Below are 21,207 nucleotides of genomic sequence, written 5' to 3' on the forward strand. Positions count from 1 at the left end.
TTTATTTATCTATACATTGTTTCTTGTTTTTAACATGTCTAAAGTATGTATGAGTTCCCATTAAAAATAAAAAGGATACTTTTGTAGTATTCTTTGTACTTAACAATACTTAATACAGTGACCTTAATAAATTACAGAATAGGTGAAATAAACTAACAAGTGTTCAATTTACTTGAACTGAATTAAACTAAGGTAAAGTGTAGTCTCTGTTTTTATTGTCTTGTGAAAAAAACTAAATTAATGGTTTTTGATACACCTTTTTACAAATTTCTTTAAAGAATTACATTATTATACAATTTATGGATTATATTTTCTTAATTTTCTTTGAAAACTATAAAAACATAGAAAACTATGAAAATTAATGTAGTTTTAAATTTCAATCTTTTAATTTCACCAAATATTCTTTTTTGGGTGATGGGATAAAAGGATATAATATAAGTCTACCAATTGAACAAAATTTTAGTGTACTGCACAATGTAATATACAAGCACAACTCAGCAAAATAGATCCCTACAACCTTTTCTTTTCTTTAACCTTGCATAACTGAAAATTTACAGTCACTAAACAGCAAATATCAATTGCCTACTCACTTTATCCCCCAGCCAGCAATAACCACTTTGCTTTTCATTCCTGTGCATGACTATGTATATACAGCTACAGGAAGTGGTACATGGCATCCGGCCTCTTACTGACATACTTCAGTTGATACACTGGGTTTAAGGGTTTCTTACATTGCTGTGGATAACAGGGTTTCCTTCTTCATAAATTCAACAATACTCTACTGGAAGGATATGTGGTTTTCTTCATCTATTCATCCCTTGATGGACATTTTGACTGATTCTACAACTTGTGAGTAACACTGCAGTGAACACGTGAGAATAAGAGTACTTGTTTGTAATCCTGACTTCCACTTATTTAGCTAAATATCTACAAGTGACTGTTGGATCATAAGGCATTTCCACTTTTGAGAAAATTTATTCTCACAATAGTACAACAGGGTATAACAGTCCACTTTCTTCATAGCCACACCAACATTTGTTTTGGCTTTTTGGTAATAATGGTCTCCTTAACAGGTGTAAAGTGGTGGCTATGGATGATAGACTTCTTTCCCTCATGCCTATCACCATGTTTTTTCATGTTCTAACTGCTCTCTCTCTCTTCTTTGAAGGACTGTCTATCCAATTCATTGATCTAATTTCTAAGTAAGCTTATTTTTATTTTATTTCTTCCTGTTGAGATGTAAGAGTTCCCTAAATATTTGAGATAAGTACCTTAAGAGATAGATAAGTAGTCTCTCCCATTCTATAGGTTGTCTTTCGCTATACTGGTCAGTTCTTTGGCTGAGAAGTCTACAGCTTGGTCCTTTGCCACATGACTTTTTTTTTTTTTTTTTTGTGGTGGTGGATTTCTTTGGTGTCATTTAAAAGATATCCTGTCTAACAAACAGGTAAAGAAGCTTTTAATGAATTTACTCTGACAGTTTCAGTTTCATTTCATCATGTCATGTATTTAAATACTTTGCTTTTTGTTTTCCTTTGAACATGGACATCCAGTTTTCCCAGCACTACTGGAAGAGACTAACCTTTCTGCACTGTGTATCCATAGCATGTCTGCCAATGACTAGGTGAACATACACATAAACTTTTACTTCTGATATTTCAATTTGATCCCACTGAAATATAGATGTATTCCTGCTAGGACTATACTGTTTTAATGACTGTACATTTGCAATATGCTTAGGAAATGAGAGCAACATAAACTTTCAGATTTTCCTTCCTGAGGACTGTTTCTCACCATTCAGGGCCCTCTACACATTTTAACATTGATTTTTTTCTTTTCCTATTTAAAAAAAACAAAACAGATTTTTTATTATTGCAATAATTTTTCATTGCTTTGAAGATTGTAAACTTTTGAAGACTATTATGCCTTGCTATCCATGGACATAGGACATCATTGTATCTCTCTGTGTCATCTTTGATTCCAGCAATATTCTATACTGTTTAGTATACAAGTACCTTCCCTGCTTAAGCTTATTCCTAAGTACTTTACACAATCAGTGCTATTCTAAATCAAGTTCTCTTTTCGTTACCCTTTGAAATTGCTCATCACTGATACGCTTATATAATGTTAAGTTTGATCTTGTAATTTTACTAAACTCATTTATTATTTCTCAAAGGAATTGTTTTGTGTAGTATTTATTACTTACAGGATGTTCTCTACAAACATAACTTTATTTCATCTTTCCCAACTGGCCATTTCTTTTACTTCCTTCCTACAACTGCTTTGGCTACGACTTCCAACACAGCAGTGTGTTCCTATGTTGAACACAGCAGCAAAAACGGGCCACACTGCAATTTTCTAATTTCTGAGGGCAAATTTTTATCCTTTTCACTGACTAGTATAATGTTAGCAGTGAGAGTCACAAATATGTTGTTTTTAAAGTTGTGATAATTTCTTCTATATACTCTACACTGAGCTTTTATAATGACAAGTTTTTATTTTTATTATTATTATTATTATTATTATTACTATTACTACTACTACTATATTGTGGGTATCTTTCTCACAGGTATTTTCTTTGTGATTAAGATGGGGCTCATGTAATATACTTTAAAATACAGCAATCCACTCTATGCTTACAAGTATTTAACTTCAATTATTTAAAAATTCTCTACTTTTAATTTTCCCAGCATACTTTTATCAGATCACACTTGGCATAATGTATAGTGTGTATCCATTAACATAATTATGGCTAGCTTTTCTCTTCTGTTTGTCTTTCATTTCCATGCCAGACTTGGGGGTAACTGATGTGCTGTTACAGGACTGTGATGTTCAGTATCTGCTAACATGTTCACCTTCATCAACAAATTATAGGGATGTCGTTCTGTATGCTATGAATATGTGTTGCTCTGATTGGTTGATAAATAAAGCTGTTTGGCCAATGGTAAGGCAGAATAAGGTTAGGTGGAACATTCTAACTAGAGAGAGAGGAAGGAGAAAGACAGAGCAGAGGAGATGCTGCTAGCCGCCACCAGGAGAAGCAAGATGTAAAGTACTGGTAAGCTACAAGACACATGGCAAAGTATAGATTTATAGAAATGGGTTAATTTAAGATGTAAGAACTAGCTAGCAAGAAGTCTGAGCCATTAGCCCATACAGTTTGAAAATCATATAAGCCTCTGTGTGTTTCTTTGTGTCTGAGTGGCTGCAGGCCCGGGCGGGACCAGAGAAAACTCCAGCTACAAACAAATTCATATTTTCATATCATTTAGCATCCTTTAAAACTGTATTTATGTTGTAGTAAATAAGACCCTGGAATCTAAAGACCACATTAGATTAATTCACTTCACAAATTAAATAGTCAAAGAATATTACTCAGTATTGTTTGACAATTAAAAATCAGGATTGTTCTTGTTCTGAGTCGTGTCCCTGATATCAATAATGCAGTTCTTGTCCATAAAACACCACATACATTGATACCTACCTGTTCCTTTGCTGAGATATGGAGGCTTAAAAAATTTCACAACACCATAGACATGGACAATTGTACCTTCTTTAAGTAGATTCAAGGGTGTATATATATAGGGAGCTACTGGAACCTAAAGAAAGAAAAGACAGCAATTATATCACTATCTACATTTTAGACTATTATGGTGATATCTGTAAACTGCCAAGTATATATTATTTCATTTTAAAAGATTTATCCTAAAGAGAAGGACTTCAAAATGCAAAGCAGAAAGTTAAAAAAAAGCACTACTTCCAAATGTTACTATAGAAACCAACTAGTGTTCTTGAAATAATTTTATTCATAAGTAGATAAATTAACACATAAACCTATGAAAGTACAACCAACTTAAATTTTAATTATACTTCTTCAACAAGAAAAGTGCAAAAATCCATTAGAATATCAAAAGCTGGTGTACAACTGAAGCAATAGAGAAAGTGTGAGGTGTATGCACCATCAGTGTTAGAGCTCTAAAAGACTCTTACTGAGGGAGACGACTAAGTGCACTGAGGCATCCTGCCACTAGAGTGCTGTGCTGTCAAAAAAGAACTCTGACCTTGGGAGGTGGGGACAATGTTTCTGTCTCGAATATTCCCAAGTGCATCTAGCTCTAAGGGTTCTTTAGCATTAAATCATCCAGTTACTTCTTCCCTATATGACAAAGAAATAAAACTGGAAAATGAAATTTATACTACAACTTGGCAGAGAAAATTCCAAAAAATGAAATTTTAGAACTGGTTTTTAAATTAATTATCACTTCAAAACTTCTCACACAATCAAAATCACCTCCCCTCCACACACATCTATACAATTTAAAGATTTTATTACTTAAGCTGAAAAAAATGAGCTTTAATTCAGAAATCAATTGAATAATGCAGTTCAGAACAATAGTAAGAGAAAAAAGAAAGTCTTGTGTAAGGCTGTATCTCATGCTAACAGCATCACTAAATTAACATGTAAAATTTCAGTAGCCCATTTACTCCTGCCCCATTGAAAAATCAAATTAACATGCCACTCTGAAAATAACTATTTAAAATGTCAAATAGAGATAAATTCTTTTTTCTTTTTAAGAAAGCTGATTCTTCGGCACAGACAGAGAAGGGGCTTTGCAATTTAATCAGTCTTTAAAATACAAGAAGAGTGTAGCTCATTAATTATGATAGAATAATGTTCAGCAAAAGGAATAAAAAGGAGATTTGGGCTGTCAAATCAAGCCATCAAAATAACTGGACTCAGTATCCTGCCTTAACAAGTATGCCCTGATACTGAGAAGAATGGGAAAACCAGCACAGCTTGAGAAGACTAAACTGCTTACTGATTCAAAACAGAAAATGAGAAAAAACAAAACAAAACTTTTTAATTATTAATTTGCCTTCCCATGAAAAGTAGTTACTATAAATCTATATAGCTATTCTTTTCAATATAAATAAGTTAACTGATTTTTCTCCATACCCATTCTCTTATAAGTCGGATTAATGTACTATTGAGCGAGAATTATCTGTGAACATCAAAAATAAATTTATATAATACTACAAATAAACCTAACCTGAGTAGCAATTTGTTTCCCTTGCTGACAGTAAAGGATGATGCCCTAAATCAAGACTACAGGGGGCAGCATTTTTAACTTGAGACAAATGTTGTTAGGGGAAAGCTAATAGGGTTAGATAAGAGGAGTGATAAATAAATGTGTATCACTGATAAGTGGTAACATGGAAATACTAAATCTACAAAGTTAACAGCATTACAAGCACTTGGATATAACATTATCTCAGGGATCCAAAAATAGTCTGAAAGGTGGTGCAAAAGTGTCTAATATCTATGCCAATAAGAATATAGTATTTAAAGCATCCTACCATGCCCTAAGCTAGTAACACAATCTGGTATTTCTTTTCATGACAGTGGCTACTGGGGCACTTTATTGTTCAATGAATATTCCTAAAAGGACTAGAATATGTCTGTGCAATAGGACTTTGTGTGATAAGGGGACTGCTGTAGAAAACACAATGGCAAATGGAAGACTGAAATATAACCAGTGTGGCTATGAATTGAGTTTTCCTTTTTTGACCTGAGACAGTCTCCTTGTGAGAACCTGCTTCATGGAGTTCTGTCATGCTGGGACTACAGCATGTGCCAACACCTAGCCACACACTTTTTATTTTCCATTTGATAGCCTCTCATGTCCAGCTGCTGCGACATTAGACAACACAGATCTAGAAAGTCACTTACCCTACGATACTAAAACATATTCACTAAAAAGCTACGGGATACAATATACTAAAGATAATTTGATGACATCTACAAAAACCCTTCAGCACACAGGTCACCTCTCTAGGTTTCACAAAGACATAAAAGGCCTCTATTATGTCTTGATAGTTTAAGACAAAGCTTATCACACGGTGGGGCAAGAGAATGTGAGTACTAGGGACTGGGGATGTACCTCAGAGACAGCGTTGACTGTCATTGACAAATGTTTGGGTTTAATCCCCAGAACCAATCAAAAACTCCAAAGAAACAAAACAGCAACACAACAACCTCTCCTCAAACGAAAGAAACCCATCCCTAAAAATGGGTTAAATGAAATATAATTTACAGCTGTGGATAAAAATCAAGACAACTATGCCAGAAAGATGAAATGTATCTAGTAGGGCTGGGGAGATGGTTCAGTAAGTGATAGTACACTGGCCATACATATGTGAAGACTGGAACACGCAGGTAAACACTGGGTCAGTTTGGCGGTCCACCTGTAATCACAACACTTTGAGGGCAGAGACAGAGGAGCCAGGAACAAGCTGGTTAGCTAGACTAGAGTTAGCAAACTCTGGGTTTCAGTGAGATTTCTGCTTCAGAATATATGGTAAACAGTGATAGAAGACATCTGACTATCACCTGCTGGCATATACAAGTACTTTCCGGGTGCACACACAGTAGTTAAAGACTGCTTACTGCTCTTGCAGAGGACTGAGGTTTGGTTTCTAGCACCTACACTGAGTGGCTCTCAAACATCTGTAACTCCAGTTCCAGGAGACCAAATGCTTTCTGGCATCTGTGGGCACCTGCTTACAAGTGGTGTACATAAACTCCATACACAGAAACAGAAATAAATAATAAATAAATATAGGTAGAATATACATAGTATATTAAACTTTATCAATGTATTGCCTTCCTTCCAGTTTCATTCAGCTTTAAGTATCCAATCTATAAAAATGGAACCTTCCTTTAGACACCAAAAATTTTTTTTTTTTTTTTTTTTTTTCCGAGACAGGGTTTCTCTGTGTAGCTTTGCGCCTTTTCCTGGAACTCACTTGGTAGCCCAGGCCGGCCTCGAACTCACAGATATCCGCCTGGCTCCGCCTCCCGAGTGCTGGGATTAAAGGCGTGCGCCACCACCGCCCGGCTTAGACACCAAAATTTTATAAAATAAAAAATGGTTAAAAAAATGTGTAAATATAAAATTTTTTTTATTTATACAATTTGTTAAATCACAATTCAGCACACAAGGAACTGTTTTAATACAAGCTGACAAAAGAAAAGAAATTAATTTGCATGTGGTTTAAACTAATAAAAATTGCATGTGCTCATAAAGAGCTGATTTCTTTCCAGTTTTCTTACATGTACACAGCTTATGCAGAGATAATATTAGTAGATAATATAGGCAAAAATAATCAAATATTGTTAGATAAATATATAAAAAAGTGAAGATATTGGTTTTCCATTGGATTGGCACTAATGTAAAATCTGACTACAAAAATAGGCTAATTTAAAATCAAATTATAAAATAGATCAAAATATGAAGCAGCTGTGTAAATGTGTGTATATCACTGCATATTAAACATCACCTTACCAAAGACATTGCTTCTGTGGAAAATCCTCTTAGAGATTTACCAAAAACCTGAAAACAAAACAGAGATGTATTTGTACATATGTGACTTCCAATGTGACCACAGATTTTCAAATACAGTTAACTATGCACTTAACAATACTCCACTCTCTCTATTTGGTTCCCATGACCCATGTCAGGCACTCACAACTACCTATAGCTCCAGTTCCAGGAGACCCAACACAGTGCTCTGGCCTCCACAGGCACCTGCACTCCAGTGCACATAACCCTACTCACACATAAATTCCCATAATTATAAATCTTAAAAAAAATGTTAAAGATGTAAGATCAAATGAAAATGTACTAAAAGAGGGAATCAACCCTCTCCAGTCTCCTGAGAGCAACTTCATCAGCCAATATTAACTAACCACAGAGGTAGAGACTGACAATCCAACATGGCACTCAAGTGCAGGGCAACTTCATGTTCTCTATCTCAGAACAGACACCACTGTGCTATGGACAGTTTTAGTGGGGTAGGAATCAGTAACTTAGTGATTGTGAAGAGGGGGAAGAGGGTATCCAAGCCTCAAACTCTGGGCTTTATGTGTGACATTTTTATGGCTCATGAGCACTGTTATCACTTTTATTTCCCTTAATCCATCCATTGTCATTTTGTTTTGGCAAATTCAATTCAATGAGAATGTTTCAGCAAACAACTAAAACAGTTCAGACTAAGCATTTCACCCCCAGACTTACAGAAACATTCTTTTATTCACTGACTTTGTCCCATTAAAACCACAGCATGACTAGACAAGGCCAAGGAGCCACAGTTCTTAACAGTTAAATCCATGAAAAGTTTCCTTCTCACTCAAGCTGTTATCTTTCTAGCATATGCTGGGCACTTAAGGAACAAAATAAACAATCTCAAATCAGCAATTTTCACAAAAAGTGAAAAATACTTTGTTTTCAACTGACATTGGAGCAATACATGATAATTTAAATGAAAATAGGATTTTAGTCTAATGTAAATGGAAGTAAGATTTTAGTCAAAGATTTACTAGATTATTGTCTAATCTAACAGATGTCAGTTCTAAATTCTAATGTACACACACACACACACACACACACACACAGCACCCTTTCTCACACACATACATACAAATCCCCAGTAATTCACATTTACTACTTCACTAAAAACATTTTCAAATATAAATATTATACACAAAGAAACAAAAATAACAAAATTTATAGGGAATACATAATACCAAAATATAGCTGATTTTGACTCAAATATTTCCTTAACCTAGAAAAAGGCAGGGAAAGAAGATATTCAGCATTTTAGAAAATTCAGAACCTAGGAGACACACAAACGGCAGGTTAACCATTCATCCTCTGCCAGTGCCAATAATGCTCGCTTTAGTTTCTATCATGTAGGATAGTCCCTCAATTACTACAAACCCTCCACAGTGAGTTTCCTATTTGAGATGCCACTCTGGTAGAAGAAAACAAATTGAAAAAGAATTCACTAAATAAGCACAGGGAAGGTCTCACTTGAAATGTGATCATACACAAAAGCTAATGTTAAATTATTTATATTGTAATAATGGAATTGTGTCTGTGTATGTACCCCCCAAATCAGGAAGAGCCATATACCAATGCAGACATCAGTTTCGATATTACTGTTAAAATATAGATGAGAAAGAGCAAGACAGAGAGTGCAGCTTGCTGCTCTTATAAGGACACCAGTTCAGTTCAGTTCTCAGCACCCATATCAGACAGCTCACAACCACCTAAAACTCCAGTTCTCATGGGACCCAATGTCCTCTACTGGCCTCTTCACTTGGTACCATCAGGCATGTGATGCTAATGCAGTCACAGACATAAATAAGTATATCTTTTAAAAATTGAGTGAATATTTCAATAGCCTAATGATCTTTTTGCATAAACATGTACACATGCATGTATAATTTTTGGAGACTATTCTTCTACATCCTGAAATATGGCTTAAGTTACATAGTTCATAAATTTGCCTCAAAATAAATATACAAAAGTCAAATGAGTTGAATACTCAAAAGACAAAATAAAGTAGCCAATAACTGATTGTTAACCTTGATAGATCTGGAATCTGCTAAGTAACATGCCTCTGGGGAGGTCTTTGAGGGCATTTCCAGGAAGGAGTCGGGAGAAGTTCTTCCACCAGAGGGGTGGTACATTCCAGCTAAGAGTCATATAATGAATGCCCAGAGGTCTAAGGGAAAAACAAGCAGCTTTTCTGCCTAACTTTCCTTCCTGTTGGTGAGTGGAACAATCCCACTGCTGCTGCTATCCTTTACTGACATCAGACCCCAGATTCTGGAATGTTCCAAAGGCTCTCCAGAAATACTGCAGCCTTTCAGCACCAGATTGAGACTGACGAGGCATCAGACTGATTGGCTGAACAGGGTTCTCAGCCTTTCCAGAATTCAGATGGCCATTTTTTAAGACTATCCAGCCTCTAAAGTCTACACAAATAATATACAGTCTTTCTATCACTTCTTTTCCTCTAGAAACTCTATGCTGCTGAAGTTAGGTGACCAATGTATGAATATTCGTTAAATAACTCTCACTGGTTCTATGTCTAAAATTTTTCCTAATAAAGGCTGGCGAAGTGGCTCAATCAGTTAAAGAAGCCGATGACAAGCATGACAAGCTGAGTTTGATTGCAAAACTCACATGAAGGAAGGAGAGGACCAACTCTACATGTGGTCCTTTGACCTCTATATTCCTGAACATGTAGTTGGAGATATATATAATATATATATATATATATTATATATATTATATATATGTTCTTTATCATAACAAGAAAGTACTCTTCTAACTTTCTGGATTCTACTATCATGAAAAGTGCTGGGATTTGTCAAATATATTTTTTGCATCAACTGACATAATCATTTAATATGTTTCCCCTTCATTCAATTGAGGCAGTATATTACAATATTGGGGAATATTATTTTAAGGTGTGTTATTTTTGTTTATGTTGCATTTGTTTAACTCTGTGAAGCTGTGTTACTGTGCTTGTCTAAAATACCTGATGGTCTAATAAAGAGCTGAATGGCCAATAGCGAGGCAAGAGAAAGGATAGGCAGGGCTGGCAGCCAGAGAGAACAAATAGAAGGAGAAACCTGGGTGAGGAGAGATCTAAGAGCAAGAGGAAAAGGAGGACATCAGGGGCCAGCCACTCAGCTACACAACCAGCAACAGAGTAAGAAAGAAAGGCATAAAAAAATAGAGAAAAGTAAAAGCCCAGAGGCAAAAGGTAGATGGGATAATTTAGGTTAAGAAAAGCTGGAAAGAAACAAGCCAAGCTAAGGCTAGGCACTCATAATTAAGAATAAGCCTCCGTGTGTAATTTATTTGGGATCGGGGTGGTGGGCCCCCCAAAAGACCAAAGATCAACCAACAACATTGCAATGATTCAAATTTTTGTTTTTACATTTTTGTTTTTGGGGGTTTTGTTTTGTTTTTTTGTTTTTGTTTGTTTGGGTTCTTTTGTTATATTTTTTACATCTCTGCTTGGGATTAATCCTACCCAGTCTAATCCTAGTCATAGGCTGCAGGTTTACCTTGATTACTACTTGGTTAAGGGTTTTTCAGGCATTTTTTTTTAAATCACTAAGAATCTTATGAGCACACTGAGTTACAAAATACAGTAATTTTTAATTGCACTCAGTTTAATTGAGGGGGAAATAAATATGTAAGTACAGAGGTTCTGTACTTATACTAAATACTGAAATGAAGGGAAAGGAGAAACCATTCCTTTATATATATAGCCAACTGACTTGCACTTTTAAAAGCATCACTTTTTTAGGTATATTACCTAAATTACATATTTTATATTTTAGGTATATTTTAAATATAAAATATATTTTATATTTTAAGTATATTTGTAAAATATAATTGACAAATTATCAAAAATTAATCTGTGAGTATCATTAATAACTCTAAATTTATTCTAAAATAATAATATAAAGTTATCCTGCCATTTTAAAGAAAACTTTTACAGTCATTTGCTAATTTTTCCAAAAATAATACAAACTGTTGCTTTTGCTTTTGTATTTTCTTTGTCAACTGATAAAAAACATAACATACACATATACATAAATCTATTAGACATAACAGTTTTTCCCATATAATAAAACTGGTAACTATATTTTCACAAGCATCGTTATTTTGAAATATAATTGTGAAGAAAATAATTTAAATGTTTGTAATTCAGGCATGCAAAAAACAAAAACAAGAATAAGAACATACGATGGGTTTAAAAAAACCAACAAAAACCAGGATCGTGATATGTCCATAATTCTGGTACTTGAGAGATTGAATCAAGGGTATCATAATTTCACAGCCTGTCTGGACTGTCCATCGAAACCCTTGCAGAGGAGGGTAGGGCCTGAGTTGCAGTTCAGTGGAAAAGCATGTGCACGATCTGAATAAAGCCCCAAGTTTGAACTAGAAACAGAAACATGGGCTGGAGATATGGCTCAGCCATGAAAAGGTTAAGAGCACTATTTGCTCGGCCACAGGACCCGGGTTTGATTCCTAGCACTCACATAACTCCAGGGGCAGGAACCCTGACATCCTCTTCTAGTCTCTGAGAGCACCAGGCACACATGTGGTGCACACACACATGCAGGCAAAACATACATACACATAAAATTAGAAAGGCAAAAACCTATAGACATAAAATTTAATAAAAAAAATCAAATGTCTGAAACAGAAAGGTCAAAAATTTTAGAAATGACAGACAAGAAAACTAGCAGAAATGATTTAATATCAATTAAAAATTATTGAAGTAGAAGAATAAAGAACAATAAAGGAGGTATGAAAAAGGCAAGCTGGAAACTTTGTATAAAAAATTGTAAGGGAATTAATGGTGTACTGAACTGAGTTAAGAGATTAGCACGGAAGAAAGTACTGTAATAAAATGGAAGATGACATAAAAAGCTGACACTAGCAGCCGGGCGGTGGTGGCGCACACCTTTAATCCCAGCACTCGGGAGGCAGAGTCAGGCGGATCTTTGTGAGTTCAAGGCCATCCTGGGCTACAGAGCGAGATCTAGGACAGGCTCCAAAACTACAGAGAAACCCTGTCTCAAAAAAAAAAAAAAAAAGAAAAAAGAAAAAGGCTGACATTTGCAATATATCAAACAGATCTCTAGCCAGAAATGACCAAGAATAAACAAATTATGAAGACAAAAGCTAGAAATGAGGTATCACTACTAATCTTATCAATACTAAAATGCATCAAAGAACAACTTTACATCAGCATATTAGTGAACTTAAAGAAAAAGAACAATTTCCTTTAGAAACAAAAACTGCCAAGAGTTCCATCAGACAAATCAAGTAAAACTGAAGGAGCCAGACCTCAAGTTGAAGGTGACACATTTTTTGTCAATATTTCTCCCATAAAAATGTTGCCCACCACAACTGTCTTTACTGCGGCTTACTTTAAAGGTTCACAAACATTTAGGGCAGCAATAATCATTCTCCAAGCTATTCACACAATGAAGAGGAGGGGCCACTGACAACCTTTTTCATGAGAACTGCATTCTTATTAAAAAAAAAAAGTGTCGTCATAACAAAGCTTCACACTGATAGCTTTGGTAACGTAGAAGCAAAAACCTGTAGCAACTGTTAGAGAACCAAACCCAACAGAGTATCAAAAACAAACAGTTGTTTCTTAAAATGCAGATAGTTTTAATAGTAAAAAAAAAAAAAAAAAAAAAAAAAAAAAAAAAAAAATCAATGAAGGTGAACTACATATTAACAGACTAAAATAAGAGAACTAGTGATCGGCACTCAAGGTGAACAAAAACTCTAATTCCAATTGAGAAGGAACTATCAGTGAACCAAGATATGAAGACATTTGCTCAGTCTGACAAAAAGCAGATATAATTACTGATAAACTGTCACTTGAAATGATGGATGATTTACTACTGACACTCTGGGAAAATCTTACTCAACTTTTTACTTTTCTATAGACCGCTTTTACATACACAGTGTCACCTGTTCCTAATAGCAGTTAGAATGCCTCTTTTTCTGGTCTACACACTTTTTCTTTCTCTCTTTAGCAGACAGCACAGGCTACCTGGACAAGGAGTAGGATGAGTACCCAGATTATATTCCTGATCTCGGGGGAAGGTTAAAGTATCACATCATTAATTATGACACTTGCTGGGCCTTTGGAAGGCAGTCATGATCCCATCAAGAGGTTCCTCATAATCCTAGTTGTCTGTCATAAGCTGTTAAATTATATACCTTTAAACAACATATTTAAAATATGAAAAATATAATAAGCTGATAATGGTGTGGAAGTCACCCAAATATCTATTCTGGATTAGACACTAATTACAAGTGTGTGTTTTCTTTGTAAAGTAGTATGTTGAAGGCAAACTTAAAGAAAGTTATTAAAGTAGGTCATCCTAAAAAGTCCAGACAGAACGGTTGGCTATTTTGATAGTCTGGTTGTGAGAGAAAGCAGACCTCATGTAAAAGTAAAGAAACGAGAGGTAGGAAGAGGATACTACAACAACCCTTTGCAAAGGGAAAAGTAGGATTTCCTTATATAGATACTGCCTGTGTACATTACTGTAAATGTATTACCTACTAAAAATCACTCGTGTGTGTGTGTGTGTGTGTGTGTGTGTGTGTGTGTGTGTCCGTGTGAACCGTAAATATATAAAGTTACCTATTTCTAGAGTGTAAGTCAAATGGTAAAGAGAAACGAAGCACTACATATCTTAAAGTCTAATCTTCAGAACAGCTGCTTTACTTCCACAAGACATTAAGAAAAAACGACTGAGCTTTCCCTGAAAAGGCAAGAAAAGCAGTTAGCAAAAAAGACAGTTTTTAACAATATATAAGCAATTAGAATAGATTTAAACCATTAAAATTTAAGGAGTTTTAACAACATTAGCAAAACACACAAAGACACTTGTAGATTCTAAAGAAGTTTCCCTCTTATGACTACCTGAGAGTTACTAATCACAAAGGTCTCTGCTAACACACACACACAGTGATATTTTATTTGTGCTGAAATGTTATTTTATTTGTATGTTAACAAATAAAATTGCCAGGGGTCAGATCTAATAGCAAGCCATTTAGCAGAAATCTGGCAGTGATAGCACAGGCCCTTAATCCGACCACATGGCAGGCAGAGTCTCTGTGTGTTCAAGGACACAGCCAGCATGGTGACACACACCTTTAATCCAAGTACCAACCATAGAGACCTGGAGGTCTGTATAGACAGGCAGTGATGAGGAAGTCATGTGGTTGGGTTTAGAACCAATGAGAAGGCAGAACAGAAAGGCAATAAAAAGAGGATCACACAGGAGAAGGTCTCTCTCTCTCAGGGGAAGGAGGGCAGTGACTGGTAAGCTAAAGGCTATTCGCTAGTGCTCTGACCTCTTGGGCTTTTAACTCTTTATTTGGCTCTGTGTTTCTTATTTAATAAGACCATTTAGAATAACATCTACACACACACACACACACACACACACACACACACACACACACACACAATGTGCAAGCCTAGACTGATGTAACCTTTGCTACTAATGTCTACCACCAAGGATATGTCCAAAAATATCTTCAGCAAGCACACTCATTTGCCTTGAAAACCTCGCACTGCCACAGTCCCCACTATACACTCACAGTTCACTATGATATGCTTTTCAGGTTGTAATGCGATTCCATTCCTAAATAAGCTTAATTACTCTTTAGAAAGTCTTTCTCTGATGCTCATTTAGACCATCCTTTCAGGAAGTCAATATATTGTGGTCACATGAATATTATAATTTACCTGAGAAAAATCAAAGGACCTAAAATAAATATCATTCATAATTCAATTTGTTAAACAATCCTTTTTGCTTAGATACAAAGAATGATGAAGTAAATCAATTTTTCCAAACTTTGTTTTATCCTCTAATACTATCTCTTAACAAAAAAAAAAAAAAAAAAAGCTTGCTTTTAGAAGGCAGTGACAATTTAATGAAAAAATTCCAAATATGAATGATAAACTCATAAACTAGGATAGTCTGGTCAAATCAATACACTGAGACACAAGTGTAATTTAGTTTTTGTTCCAGTTCAGTAACTAACCATTCTGTCAACTTTAAAAAAGTTATTTACTCAAAAATACAGATAAAAACAAGTGTTTACTCACGAGTTTTCAAAATTTCTTTTGGCTCTTATTTTTAATGACATATATATCATGGACTCTTTGCAAACATCAACATGGATATCTATTTTATTTGTTGAAAAATGTCTGAATAGAACCTATAATACCTACTTCACAAATTAATATTTTAGATTTACATGTAACTAGCAAAGTTCCAAGTTGATGGATGAGACAGAAACCACACCAACTTTACTCATAAAAATCATTGTAAAACTACAGGCATATGGGAGGAGGGGACTGGACCTACCTGGACTGAGTCCACCAGGTTGATCTCAGTCTGTGGGGAAGGCTTTGCCCTGGAGGAGATTGGAATGGGGGGCGGGCTGGGGGGAAGGTGAGGGGGGCGGGAGGGGGGAGAACAAGGGAATCTGTGCCTGTATGTAGAACTTAATTGTATTGCAAAATAAAAATTTAAAAAAAAAAAAACTACAGGCATAAACTAAGAGTATAGAAAATGTGTAATGATTCAGAGGTAAAATGCTAGAAAGAATAATTAACAACAAATAACTGGACAACCTGCAAATTTCAAACCCATCTATGACCCACCAAAGAGGAGGTATGGGGCAATAACCCACCAGAGAGCTGAGGAAAGAGAATCTTCAGTGACAGAAGAGAGGCATGCTCTTGCTTATCCAAAGCAAAAGTCAGACATTGTCTAACACCTGTGAGAAAACTTACCAGACATTTTTAATGGACTGTTAAAGTCAGGAATGGACTTTACAAATGTACAGTGCACTTAGGAGCTGCTAACCAAGGGGATTTAGTCACTTACAAGCTTTTCTTCACAGACTTGAAAGGTAAGACCAAGAGGCAGAAAACAGCAGCAGCAGTTACGGGAGGAAAGGCAGAAACCTTGTGACTCTTTCCCCCTTATTTTTAATTCAGAAAAAAAAAAAAAAAAAAAAGTTTAGCAATTTAAGGGCTTGAGTAACAAGCCTCTGAATTTGGGGAAAACCCACTGTGGCTGGAAAACAAAAACAAAAAACAAATCTAAAACACCTTCCACTCCTATTTGGAAAGAGAAAACAGGAGTAAAGTCCAACCCTACAGTTCAAGGAAGGTCAAGATGGCCTAGCACCAGAGTTTTCTCCAATATCCAAACTTAAATTCAGGGCTTAAATGTGTGTCTCCTCTCCTCTTGTCCAGCATAAATGGAAATTTAAAACAGTTAAGCTTCCTGAACTCATTGTCCCTCTAGCCTAATTGCTCTGGAATTTATCTCACCAAGTGTGACACAAACTATCTAGATTTAAATGTCATGTCTACCATTTGTTAGCTATCTGATCTCAGAAAAATTACTTAACCTTTCTGAAATGCAGTATCTTCATCTATACAGGTAAGGTAGGTATAAAAGTGTCAATGCCACAAGTCTTTGTCATGATTAAATGAATTAACACATAAAATGCCACACAACAGGAAAAAAAACACTAAGTTTTTCGGTTTATTAACCTTAGGTTACTATTTTTTTCCTATCCTTTCTACTAGTCATTCAAATCATTAGCAACTCTTTTTTGTTTCTTTGTTTTCTCGAGACAGAGTTTCTCTGTGTAGCTTTGCACCTTTCCTGGAACTCCCTCTGTAGTCCAGGCTGGCCTTGAACTCACAGAGATCCACCTGCCTCTGCCTCCCGTGTGCTGGGATTAAAGGCGTGCGCCACCACCGCCCGGCCTCATTAGCAACTCTTACTACATTCCTGTCATTGCCTAGTTGGATTTTCTCCCTCTAAGCTTCCTACATACAATATATTTTTTGTGCAGGAAGCAGAGTAGCCATGTCTTTCTCCTGTTAAAAACTAAGTATGAAACTAACACATGTTTACTGTTAGCATCCAAATTCCTCAGCATTCACATGACTGCTCTTACTCAAAAGGAAGGTTAAGTAAAATACACTGTCACTTTGAAAGTTCCGGTTCAACTTTCCCAATCTAATATAGCAAACCAAAAAGTTATCTCATGTTTAAATACCATAATGCTACATTTATTATTAATTAGAATTCGAGATCACCTTTAGTATGGTGACTAGATATATTTATCTTTGTACCTCAGAACCTTATCTAGTGTCTCACAAAACAATAAATGTTTGTTAAGTGAATGCAGGAAAATTATGAATAACAGTGAAATATCTCATCTCAAATATAATTGTAAAAATAAAAGCCAATCTCTCACCAAGATGCTGAATATAAAATATGAGCATTCCTCTTAGGAGGAAAATACGTTCTGAGTTAACAACCTTCTTAGTTGGATATACACATTGCTATGATCACAATCTGACTATAGAGCTCTGAAACTTACTTTGTGTAATTTATTCAGTGGCTAAACTTCCTCCTGCTACCCCTTTGACTTTATTAATTCAAGTGACATTCAGTTGTGTTTCACAATAACGTCCAATGAAAATTCAACTAGGGAAGCTGACAACTTGCTGAGGACGCAAAACACGGTTTTATCAAAAGTATAGCTGATAATGTGCTTTTAGTTTCTCTTTATTTTTTTCTTTAATAAGCTAGTTTTCAGTGTTGGGGTGCAGGCATTAAGAGAACATACTTTATAACATTATTGCAATTACCAACACATAGCATGCTTCTAAGGAGCTGAACTGTAATTATTTTCCACTTTAGCTTTTGTATTTAAAGTATTTCTAAGACCCAGTTTTAAGATTTGTTAGTTTCACTACGTCATCACCATACTTTAAAATCTCCAGACACGGAGAGTGGGGGGAATTAAGTATGGGTTTTGTTTTTTAATTCCTTTGGCAATTAAAATATTGTGTATGCACACTGCACGGGAAGCTTAATTTCAAGAGATACTGGTTGCCTCCTCCCTCGAACTCATAATAATCCTAATGAGAAAGAACTGATGTTAATCTGTGCAGTCTGGCTTGAATCTTTCTCCTCTGACTCCTTGGCTGGGCCACTCACAAACATCACTAGTTAACTTCGATGTGTATGGACTCACCATCCCCTAACCACTGAGAAGCAAGAGGGCTGCTACTCAGATCTATGCACGTCTCCTCCCGGTCGTGTTCGCTTCACACTAGCGATACGGAATGGAGTTTCTGCAAAACTGCACCAAATGTTGAACAGTCCCCGTTATATTCACCCAGGGCTGGCCCCGCCTCGCACCCACCACCAACTCCAAAGCTTCCCAAGCTCACTCACCAGCAAGGCGCGCGGGAAACTACAAGGTGTCTGGACCGACGCGCACGTGACGTCACGCGCGCGCCCGCAGCTGGGTCCACGCATGCGTGCTCCACTCGGACGGCCCGGCTCCTTCCCGAGGTCTCCCCGGGTAAACAGGGCGAGAAGGCGGAGCGCGGTGGCCGCGCCCCGTCGGTCACCACCACCCAGGCTTCTCGCCGCTCCCCTTTCCACGCCTCTCGCGGACTTCCGGAGCACTCAAAGGTGCCAACTCCAGCCTCCAGGGGGAGCGGGACCTGCTTTTAAGATTCCTGAATCCTGGACTGGAGAGTAGGCTCAACTGTTAAAGGCTAGGCTCACAACCCTAAATAAAATTCCTAAATCCTGTAGCCAATGGGAGCCCTATTCCAAACCAGGCATTGGTTCCAGATTCCATTCTGTTCGCTAGAAGCCCTCCAGGCTTCTATGTTATTCATCCTTCTATGTTTAGCATTCAAATGCAACTTTTTTTTTTGTTTGTTTGTTTGTTTGGTTTTTCAAGACAGGGTTTCTCTATGGAGCTTTGCGCCTTTCCTGGAACTCACTCTGTAGCCCAGGCTGGCCTCAAACTCACAGAGATCCGCCTGGCTCTGCCTCCCGAGTGCTGGGATTAAAGGCGTGCGCCACCACCGCCCGGCCAAATGCAACTTTTGTAAGGATGTATTTATTCATCCTTCTATGTTAAGCATTCAAATGCAGCTTTTGGAAGAATGTATTTATTCATCCTTCTATGTTAAGCATTCAAATGCAGCTTTTATAAGGATGGAAGGACAGGAGAATAACAATGTTATTTGTTTTACAGCAGTTTGGGGACATATTATTTTCAAGTAAATTGAGGAACCTCGACATTATTTTATAAAGCTACCTTTTGCCTTCCCACCTCCTTGTTCATAAAACATAGATGAACTAAAAACAAGTTCAAGGACTATCCATTAGAGGAACATAATAAATAAGGCACAGGACCATACTGTCATTCTCTCACCCACTTGCGAAATACTATTTATCCTCATTTGTCCTCTAAATTTAGCTCACTGTATGGGTTTTGGAGCCTAATGAGGGAAACCAGAAGAAATGCTCCCAACTCCACGTGAGGGGCAGGAGGTAGCCTCATTAGCAATAAGCAAGCCAAGCCGGGAGTTAACAACCAGCAAACAGCAGCAACCACAGTGGTGACATACTGGCCCAGACGACAGTTCTTGGTATCACTTCACTATAACAGGTTAACATTCTGCAGCAGTGGGGAAATTGTGACACAAGCATACTTCAAAGCTTGTGTTAAGTGGCTTGGGCGCATTCAAAGTCCCCCTTTCCCAGAAAAAGCAAACACTTCTTCATAAGTGAAATGCCGGTTTTGTTCACCAGTTCCAAGTCTGTGAAGTCAACTGCTGTACTTCTTTTACTTATGAAGCCTTGCGTTTGTTTCAGAATTAATTCTCCATCTGATTTGTAGCGGATATCGGACAAAGCCTCTACCCAGCTACTGACACTCACTTCCGCCACAGTAAAATGGCATATATCCTTCCAGCATATATCCATGTTTTCCTCATTAATCACTTTCCCTCAATATTTAAGTACATTCTTCTACGGTTGATTTACTAAGAGCAGGGAGAACTGTTTTGTTTTAGAGACTTTTTTTTTTAATTTCTTTCCTTACCTTTAATATCAGCTCTTCCATCCTTCCCAACCCTCAGAAGACTACATGGAAACTTCCTTTGACAAAAGCACTGAAGACTCCTTGTTGCTAAGACAAATGGATATGTTTTGTCTCAAGAAGTTTGTTAATGAGTCTGAGAACACCATGGTTTTGTTTTCATAGTTACTAAACTCATCCTGTTTGCCAAGGATTAGCTTACATTGTGTGAACTTAGAATCTTTTGTAAATTCATTTTTTTCTTCAAGAAATAGTTAAAATGAGATTCCCACTGATTAATAATGAACATCAGAATTGGAATGGGAATTTTATTTATCAGCTAATACATGAATATAAGGAGTCAATGTAGTTATTGTAAGTAACAAAGATGAAAGCATGTTTAGTATTGTATGGATATGGTTTGAGGACTGAACAACTGATATGAGAAAACTGATTAGGGGGGTGCTTCCTGGGGAAGATAATTTCTCCCTTCTCAGCACTCATTAGTTACTTGTATTGTTTGTCTCTATTTGGAGCCCTTGCAGTTCCCACCTCTCTACTGGTGTTGCCATTCTTCCTGTCCTATTTAGGCAGCCATGTTGTTGATGGACTATGGATGTAGCTTCCAAGTCAATTTCTAGGAGACACAGTCTCACAGCAGACTTCCTGGTCCTCTGGCCCTTACAATCATTCCACCCTCTCCTTGGATGTTAACTGAGCCTTAGATGTGGGGCTTGTACTGTGGAGTATCCACTGGGGATGGGCAACCCATGATCTGCTTTCTGAATTTTGACCATAGGTGGCTTAGAAGCAATTTCAGTTTGCTCCTGCATAGCCCTAGTTTTCTTCTCACTCCTTATCA

The 21,207-nt window shown here is 36.6% G+C and overlaps 1 protein-coding gene across 2 annotated transcripts in view; it reads right to left on the reverse strand.

Moving 5' to 3' along the window:
* Pot1 (protection of telomeres 1) overlaps positions 1-19,038 on the reverse strand; it is a 68,228-nt gene extending 49,190 nt beyond the window's left edge. The window contains exons 1-4 of one of the 2 annotated variants that reach the window (XM_059257442.1): positions 18,698-19,038; positions 14,104-14,173; positions 7,347-7,394; positions 3,485-3,599 (exon numbers count right to left, since the gene is read on the reverse strand). In XM_059257442.1, the coding sequence (XP_059113425.1) occupies positions 3,485-3,599; positions 7,347-7,355 (124 nt within the window). In that variant the 5' untranslated portion in view covers positions 7,356-7,394; positions 14,104-14,173; positions 18,698-19,038. Of the gene's footprint in view, positions 1-3,484; positions 3,600-7,346; positions 7,395-14,103; positions 14,174-18,697 lie in introns of those variants that run through there. The other variant, XM_059257443.1, reaches the window with a different exon arrangement.
* Positions 19,039-21,207: the final 2,169 nt, after the last annotated feature.

This window comes from Peromyscus eremicus, chromosome 3, assembly GCF_949786415.1.
Source record: "Peromyscus eremicus chromosome 3, PerEre_H2_v1, whole genome shotgun sequence".
Classification (NCBI taxonomy): Eukaryota; Metazoa; Chordata; class Mammalia; order Rodentia; family Cricetidae; genus Peromyscus; species Peromyscus eremicus.